This window comes from Rhamphochromis longiceps, linkage group LG22, assembly GCF_057381845.1.
Source record: "Rhamphochromis longiceps isolate RC_006_pf linkage group LG22, R_longiceps_female_GT1.1, whole genome shotgun sequence".
NCBI lineage: Eukaryota > Metazoa > Chordata > Actinopteri > Cichliformes > Cichlidae > Rhamphochromis > Rhamphochromis longiceps.
Genome location: NC_140577.1, coordinates 18,171,615 through 18,181,019, shown reverse-complemented (window position 1 = coordinate 18,181,019; position 9,405 = coordinate 18,171,615). Strand labels below are relative to the sequence as shown.

Below are 9,405 nucleotides of genomic sequence, written 5' to 3'. Positions count from 1 at the left end.
CCAATTTGCCATGGGAGACCCTACCAGGGGGCAAAAGCCCCCAGACAACATAGCCCCTGGGATCCCTGTGACACACAAACCCCTCCACCACGATAAGGTAGCGATTCAAGGATTCAACTTTTTAATTTTTCATATTTATTTCCTATCTTATTCATAGCCCTTTCCTTTTTTTTTCTTTAGGTCACGAGCAGTTGTCTAAGCATTTCACTACATATCGTACTGTGTATGACTGTGTACGTGACAAATAAAAATTTGAATTTGAATTTGAAACGATTTTCTCTTTGTGATGCTGACAATCAGTCACTAATGGATACTCCAGGCTCTGATCGTCTAGGTAACCCTCTGATGGAGTTATCACCGTGCAATGTGTCAAGCAGTGGCATCCTTCACGCTCACTGGCAGCTGCTTCAGAGAAAAGTTTAACTTCACACCGGCAGCTGTGATTTCACCCGTTAAAGTCGCCTAATGTCGTTGACTTTTTGTCTGTGGCCGCCACGCCACTGAAAATATTGCTTCCTGCGTGGACGCCCCTTTAGGCTTGCCGCTGTAATGAAATAACACAACTCTGAATTCTCTGGGCAGGAATTAACATATTTATTACACCGTAAAGAACAACAATACCAGAATTATACTGCAAAGTTTCACAGACTGACAGACCATAGTTTACAGCCCAAAAAAAGAAAAGAATTAAAATTAAGAAACAAAAAAAAGAAATAAAATCAACAAGAAACCACAGTTCTGACATAGTAGACTGGAAAGCTCTCTAGAGGACACTGACAGTAAGCGATGGAAAGACCGCTTAGCGTCAGCCTACCACTAACCTGTGGTTTTCATGTCTTAATTAAGTATTGCACAACAACTTCAAATTATTTGAGCTCTGTTTTTTTTCACAATAAATTTTCTCAAGAGAATGGAAAAACCCTCCCACCCCTGAAGTTCAACTCCTTCCCCCCCAAATTAATGCTACGGCCTTGCTGTTTGCTGTCGGCCCCTCCATTTCCCTATTGTTTCATGTTAAGTAGGAAATTTAAATAACGTTTCCCCCCATTGTGAAAAACAGGCATGCCTAAACTCATAGCCTCAATTTTTTTTTCTTTTCCAAGATTGACCTTTTGTATATCCCCCAGCTGACAAATCGACAAGCACTTCTGCATGTCTTAACAACAGAGAAAAAAACAATATAAAAAGAGGAGAAAAGGCGGTGGGGAAACAGGGAAGAAAAAAGAGCAAGAGAAACATTTCTTATCTGTGACCTTAGCTTGTGCCGTCGAGATGGGAATCGACAACACTTTTCTTTAAAATAGCACAATTTTCTCAAATCTGTTCAAACAATTCAAACTCTTGATGTACTCTAGAAATGCCACAGGCATAAAGGAACATAACAAAAGTTTTTTTTTCTGTTTTTTTTTCTCATTTCTATTTAGGTTTCATTTATTTATGAGGTCTGCATTGTTACCAAGTAGTGATATGGTTTTGCAGCTGTATGAGCTTCGACTTTGGGTTTTATATTTTCCTGTTCTCTTGTGCCCATTTGGTTTCGACTAGACCAGTATCAGCGCCGTGACTGATGCTCTTATCGTGCTGTAAGAGGTAGAGTGAGACTTGTTTGCCACCGAGGAATTTGTAGCAAAACACACATAGAGGAGGGAAAAAAAATAAAATAAAATACAATAACGCTTCTCAAAGCATCATTGAATGATCGTGTTTCCTAACTTTTTTTTCTCTTTTTTTTCTTTTTAAACCCAGATTTTGCCCTGAAAATTATGAACACATACATTATTTGTTGTATACCTTTAAATACACTAGTGTTAAAACAGCTTGGCTGTTTCTTCACAGCTTCTGAGAATTCGCTAGTAGGGTGTCAGACACCTTTTTGGATTGTTTAACCCTTTAAAGTCAAGAATGCAAGTGTATGTTGTAGTTAGACAAGGAGGGAGAGATGAGGAAGTACAGAGGGAGCAAACTGCCCCGAAACCTTTGTGGGCCTCCACTTGTTCCTTGAGGTCAGAATTTGTAACGCGCTTCTGTGTAGCACCAAGGTGTTTGGGGTGAGTGTCGGGGTAAGTGCTCTCTTACTGCGATTGAGAGGTTTGTCTGATTTACGCTAAAGGTTTTCGACAAAATTGCGATGGATTAACCCAAATGATATAAATAAATAAATACAGTACAATGGCGTTGGTGTGAAAGCCCAGTCTCACATTTACCTCTGCGAATCAAAAACTTAACTGCTTAAAGCTGAAATGGGCACTGAATCTGACAGTTGTGTAATGAAAAAATGTGTAAAAAAAAAAAAAGGAAAGAAATCTCGAGAATCGCTTCAAAAATGGTTTCAGAAGTTGCGTTTGTGTCACATTAGCTATTATTGCTGCAGTTAAAGTGTATCTCCGCTCTGCACGCTCATCGGGGTCAATTCACACCTTCTTATTCCACAATGTGAGACGAGTGCTCGTGGTTTCCAGAATACGGTAAAGATAAATGAATCCTTTTTCTTTTTGTTCATGGAAATATGAACAAAAGCTGGAGAAACGAATGCCTGAATGTCTGAGTGGACAAACCTCTTTTCAAAAATCGTTTAAATCAGGATTTTGGTCCTTGGTGTCAGTCTTTGGCTGTTTTTGGTGTTTTTATGTTTAACTCTTGTGTTAATACTGCGTGTTACCTGGTGCTTTGCAGTGTTAAAGCTGTCAATCGGAGTCTACACCTCTGCATTTGGAAAGTTAGTTTGTTAGAATATTTTTTTTGTATTGTTTTTTAAAAATTATTATTATAATTTTTTTGGTTGTTTTTTCAGTTTTTTCTAAAAAATAACAAATATTTAACAAACGTTCAGTAATGTGCATGCACTGTTGTAACTATTTAAACAACAACAACGGAAAAATGAGACGTAATGGCTGCTCTTCTTAGCACGCAGAGTAAAAAAAAACAAAACTGAAAAAAAGAGAAAAAGAAAAACGGAATGGGTTTGGTGGTTTACGTTTTTCCATCTCCTCCCATCCAGAGAAAGTGAGAATAGAAGATGCTAATACTACATACAAAATGACTTGATGAGTTATGGCTCTATACCGACAACACAAGTATGCTGAAAAGAAGCATGCCGAGATAACCTCTGTGACAGTGCAAATACATTTATGTATGTCCCTTTTACAAAACATTTAGGTTAGCATTCCGCGCAACATGCTAGTTCTCAGAAAAGATCTGGGTCGGACTCAAGTAGCAGCTCTGAGATATAGCTTGTGTCTTTTCTTGAGGACGTAGGGAAGGAAAACTTATAGAACTACAAGGAATCTACCACTTATACACAGAATAGAAAAGAAGCAGCTTGGGGAAGAAAAAAAAAGAAAAGATAACACTTCTTTTTTTTTTTTTATCTCTTTTTGCACCAGCTAGAGAGAAAGAGTTATGAAGGACTTAGAGTTGTGACTGGTTGAAGTACTATGCATTGTCACAATTGTCCAACACATATACAATAAATAACCATTGGTGACACCACAGGACAGAAGTCTTAAACACCATGACATCTACAGAAAACGAGTAAGAATGTGAAGAAAGATGAAAAATGTTGTCAGAGTCGAGATAGGAGGGGAGGTTGTCTGGGGCGAGTCTATGTTTCCCGAGCCTGCTGTCGAGGTCATTTGACAGTCTTGCCAGTGGGTTGATGACTTCACTTCCTGTTTGAGAGCGTCTGTGACCCACCGAGCGATCGAGTTGTATTTGGTCCGTCCTCCAAGTGCAAGGTTTTTGTATCTTATCCAAGAATTCTTCCTTTTACATCAGAGAAATGGATTTGTATTTCCCAGACCACTGACCTGGATATTATTACAAGTGAGAGGGAAATAACATCAGTTGAACAGCTGGCAATCTGCTGCACATCTGCCCGTTTCGTGGCGGTCTGTGGGCCGGAGATTCAGTCCATCCCCTCTCCCCTCTCCAGGCAGCGAACATGCTTTTTCATCCTTTTGTGTGTCTTTCAGGATTTTTAAATCTAATATCTCTCTTATCCCAAAGTTTTCTCTGAGACAGTTACATTCCCCGTGATATGCTGTTTGATAAATGTCTGAGGTTGACTAGTCTCGTGTACAGGAAGGAAATAACCACTGACTCCAGGATGAAAAATAAAAACGTTTGAAAAGGGCAGGTCAGATATACTTGTCTTGAGTTCACGGCTATCTCTGATCAGTCTCTTCATATTTACAGGGGAAAATAAGATAAGCTACAATGACGACAACTTTAACAACAACAGGTACAAGGACAAACAGTCAACAAGAATAGCAAGTGTAACAGTAAAAGAATGTCAACTTTTAAATTCATTCATTCAAAACAAAGAATATCTTTGTGTTTCTTTAAAGTCATGGCAAGTCAATATGACCTGATTATGGACTTCCTCCTTCTATGACTACGCTGCAAGATAGAAGTATTGCCGTCTCATTCTAGTATCTAAGCATCTTTGCAGGGCAATGTAGACAGCCACGGTAGTTGTCGGGTTGTGGGCTGGCTGTTACACCTGGGAAGCCTTTGCCTCCTACCTCTGTGTGAGTTTCTTAGCGTGGTGTGCCATCAAGGGCAGAGGAGGACGGGGTGCTAGGGGTGGATGAGCGAGGGGTGGCAGCAGGGGGGGTAGCAGCCGGACTCCCGGTCCCGCTGCTTGGGGTGCAAGCGGAGGAGCTGATGGGAGCGGGGGTCTCTGAACCCGGAACCCCTCCCTGCTGCTGGCTGGCCTGCTGCTGCTGCTGAGCCTGCAGGGTCTGACCGCACACATGGTGATGCTTCTCCCAGTCTTTATGCTGGCAGAAGGAGCCGCAGTAGCGTGCCGTGTTGCAGCCGCTGCATGTCTCACTGGCCTTGCGTCCGCAGTTCCAGCAGCTCTGACGGACAGAAAGAGACAAAGTCAAATAACTCCAAAAAGTAGCAGTCAGACAAAAACCAATTTGTAATGGTTTAATGCTCTTTTCACATGAAAATCTAATCACACATTGTAACCAAAAGTAAAGAAAATTCCACATTAAACTGGGAACTGGCAAATACAACGTGAAGATTAGCAGCAGAAAGTGGTACACCACACAGGATACCATGAAAGAAGCCTCTACTTCTATGCTTGGCGCTTAAGCCTGACCCAAACCACAGACAGATAAAAAAAAAATCTCTTGTTACACTTAGAGCCACTTATATATCTTGGAAACCGCAAGGAGAGCATGTCAGGGCGCCTGCATAGCCAGAGGAAAGAGGAGAACAAAGTTATAAACAACCTCTGAAAGTTCTCCTCTGGGGCGCTTCTCTGTTACAAACATCGCTCCTGCAATTAATGTCAGATGAACGGCAGAGTTCCCTCTCAGTTAAATGATTAAACTTTCAGGTCTCTAATGGAGATTACCAAATGCTTTTACTTATTTCCTCTCAGCTCAAATGGTAGCACCCTTCCAAGCACTGTAAAGTAGCTACTCGGGGGTAATAGGTGCTTGATTATCCTTGCCTTACTTCATTTTGCTCTTCCATATGCACTAACACATAAGGGGTGGATAATCAGGTTTTACAAAAATGTGCACTATGTAATATTTTTTCTAAAATAGTAATAAAAAACCCACAGCATCTGTATAATCCACCACAGCTTGCATCAAAAGCCAGACACAAAAAGACGATAATGACACTGATGATGAAAGACTGAGAATGTGTACATTCGCTTCTACCTCGCTGGAATCCTCCTGCTGGTTGATTATGGAGAGCGCCTCTTCGGCTGCCTGGCGCTTGGCTTCGGCCACTGTTCGCTCCATCTTGGCCCGCTCGCTGCTGATCATTTCGTGAGCCTTGCGCTCGGCCTCTGACACGGCTTTCTGCAGCTCTGACATGGCCTGCCGCTTCACCTCATTCACAGCCTCTTCTGGAAAGAGTGTGGAGACAGAGGAAGTCAAGCCTCCCGTACCTGCAATGTAGCGCGTGCATTTTTCACTGGACTGTATTTTCAGTACGAGTACACCATCGTTTTTTAAACAGGAATAACATACTCGCTGCTGCTGATTCCAAATTGCTATATGCCATTCTAAACAACCCTTTAGCATATTCACAGTCTCATTGTGCTTGTTTGTGTCTCTGTCAGGTTTTCGTTCTGCTCTCCAGTCGTTCATCCCATCTACTTCAGGAGAGAGCAGTGCTGAGTCTGAAGTTGCGTGGATGAGCAGTTTTCATATTCTGGTTAGAAGCTTTTTTTTTTTCCTGTTATGCTTTCAGTCAGATGCTCAGCTTCTGAGGCAGCAAGACAGGCAACTGCAAGAGACCCATAAGGGCTGACTCCACAGCAATATCTCAAAATGTGGCAACAGCAGAGACTGCAACTCACTCCCACTTTAACAACCAATGGGAGTCTGCAAAACATCTCAGTAGAAAAGCTCTCTTGCGCTCTCTCCTAGCTAAAGCGCGTTCAGTGAGCTGCAGGCTGAGCTCGTCTTGATGTGTGTTTAAGTCTGCAGCGCGTGCTAAACTCAACTGCACACAAATGTTTTCGCTACTCAGCTCTCCTGCTGTCTGTATTTATTTATGGGAGAATCAAACAAAGCAACAAATTACAACAAAAAAAATATATTTCTCCAACTACAGATGAATTCAATTACTCCATCAGTCCAAACATGCATGTTTTAAATGCACACTATGTCTAAACTTGCATCACTGTTTTAACACATCTAGAAGATGCAAACTAGAAAACAAAATCTGCAATGGATTATTTCACACGGCAAAGAAAACTACTTTAACTATTCATGTTTATTTTATATTTCAAGGCCAACTTTCAGCTTAGAATATTTAATATTAGTATTTTATCATTTATTTAATATCTGACAAGATTTAAGAGCACATCAAGTCTAAATGTTGTAGGCTGACAGGATAACGGGGACACTCGTCAGCTGATTTAATTAAACTATTACGATTTCGTTCAAACACTGATTAATTTCTTTTTAAGAACCTTTTAAATGTCTAAATAGGCATATTTACATCAGTGTGTGACATATTAATGTAAAGTTCAATGTTCCTGGAAGATCTTGATCTTATATATTATAATTTGGAAAAGAATATCCCGAGGATATTCTCACGAGAACACGAGCTGATTAATCGCAGGTAATCACTCACAAAACGTGCTTTTCAGCCGGAGCAATATGTTATTTTATCCTTGTTTTGAGGAATGAATAACCTTCCGCGTGGGTGTTAAGCGGTGGAATTCCTACAGAACGTCAAAGCAAAAGGAGGGCTTTTTTGTTTGCTCCCATCAAGCCTGTAACTTGACTAATTGTGTATGCAAATCAGGCAATTTATATTTAAATTATGCATTTCCATTGTGATCCCAGAGGCCCATGTGGTGAGGGGAAGTGGGAAACCGGTAGGACACCGTGCAAGGTGCTTGAATATTTATCACCAACTGTAAACATTTTGCCCATTTCAAACAGACGTATTCGCCGCTGCACTCCATTGTGTTAAAAATCCTATTTTGCAATCCTCCCCGGGTCACATTTAAATCAGTCTCTCCTAAGCCAGAATATGAATGAAATGGATAACGGAAAATACTGAGGATAAGGCAAATAGAGTGAAAAGTAAGAGGCACCTTTTATCTGACAGACAAAAGATAAAATACAGCTTTATGCCTGACAAATATGCTTCACTTTCTTAGTACATATTACACCGGCGTTAAAAATGTAAAATCTGTTTTCGATATCAGACCGACTGCATGCTTTTATAAAGACAGAAACATTTTCTCTCCACTGTGATTGAGGCGAGTTTTTAAACCAGGGTGCTTTTGTCTTTAACCTACTATGCTGCTTGAAGTCATGGAAATTGCCCCGGTGCCTTGTGATATATGCCTTGTGCATGGAATTGTGATTACACACCAAATGCCTTGGAAGATCGATCAAAGCTGGTGAGGGGAAAGAGAGTACTGGAGAGGAGGCAGAGTCCCGATGGTGATACTCAATTCAATTTAAATGCATATTACTTGTTCTGAGTATCTCACACATCATGCTTGGTCAAGCAAGGGGACAATTTCTTTTCTCCAGGGGGTTTAAAAGGCAGATATACTGTATCACTGGTGGAGAATACAAAATCTCAAAGAGTGAACCCTCAGGTTTTCAGAGTGATAACAGTGACACAATGCTGTTTGTATAAGCTATAAAAAATGAATGCAAGTGCTGATTTTACTCGGGTTATTAAAACATTAAGGAGTTTCTAAACTGTTAAGTAGGATAGCTGCAGTGTCTCTCATTAAGGGGATAAAAAAAGTGCCAAAAGCAAATTGAAACCAAATCTTGCCACTTTTGACAGGAGACCACTGGGCCAGCTGTAAAAGCTCCTTATGTCCCTTATTTGACTGCAATAAAATCCTTGTAAGGCCTGACATCATATTCTGAGTGTGCAGTGCGTAGTGATGAAACTTCCTACAGAATCAGATATAGATAACCTGACTTTAATGCAAATCTAGCAAGGTTTTGTGTTGCAGACAATAGACTACACTGGGATGAAAAGGGGAGAGAGCAGGTTTAAAGGAGCCTTTCTCGTTCATCTACCTAAACATGGCCTCGAGTTCCATAAAGCATAAAGCCTTCAGACAGATTAGGGGAAAAATAGAGGAACTGTGTTTACGTGCACTGATCAGAGGCATGGGAGTGCTGCTCACCAGCTTTTTTCCAGATCTCTTCAGGGACGTAGCCAGAGACAGGCCGGTGCAGGAGCTCCCGGTGAATTTCTGGAAAGACACAAACATACAGACGTGGTAACCAGAGATCCATCAATGGCATAGTACACAAAACTGTGTGTGTGTGTGTTAACATTTTGGCTTTTTTTCTATGTTCCAAAGGACTTTTTGAGACCAGTGCAATGAAACTGACTTATTATCAGCCAGTGTACACATATTTAATGTAAAAATAGGGGGCCTAGATTTGAACTCTGGGGGACTCCACACGCAATATTATTAATTCATAAAATACAACAAAGATCTTACAGCTAATAATAATTAATTTTGGACTCATTTTAGATTTGAGCTTCTTTAATAGTGGTTTAAAAACTTCCGAGCCTTAAGCCTCGGATATATTCCATTGCAGACAGGGACAGCTGGAGACCCAACAGTCATTTCTGTTTTACTTCTTTGAAGTCTCCTGGCTGGGCACATGCCTAGTTGGCACATTGTCATATAAATTCTCCACAGATAAGTCTGTGTGGTCACAAAAACAGGCAGGCACATGGAGGTCTGCACAAACCCTCTCAGAAGGTTGCAGAGTATAATCCTTGCTTTAAGAGACCTAACAGACTGCAAGGTAATGCACATCAGCTGACACCTTTAGAGTCTGTATTTAATATAGATACCTTTAAAGAACAATTAAAGTTGCACAGATTACACCAAAAAACTGAAAATCAGTAGTCTTAAAAGATGAACAACAA

At 40.7% G+C, this 9,405-nt stretch overlaps 1 protein-coding gene across 5 annotated transcripts in view; it reads right to left on the bottom strand.

Annotated features, from left to right (window-relative positions):
* Positions 1 to 578: 578 nt before the first annotated feature.
* The window catches only part of runx1t1 (RUNX1 partner transcriptional co-repressor 1), a 57,088-nt gene continuing 48,261 nt past the window's right edge, over positions 579 to 9,405 (bottom strand). For 3 of the 5 annotated variants that reach the window (XM_085395996.1, XM_085395992.1, XM_085395993.1), the window contains 3 exons: positions 8,645 to 8,713; positions 5,682 to 5,914; positions 579 to 4,862 (listed from right to left, as the gene is read on the bottom strand). In XM_085395996.1, the coding sequence (XP_085252122.1) occupies positions 4,539 to 4,862; positions 5,682 to 5,914; positions 8,645 to 8,713 (626 nt within the window). In that variant the 3' untranslated portion in view covers positions 579 to 4,538. The remainder of the gene's footprint in view (positions 4,863 to 5,681; positions 5,915 to 8,644; positions 8,714 to 9,405) is intronic. The other 2 variants (XM_085395994.1, XM_085395995.1) reach the window with 1 other exon arrangement.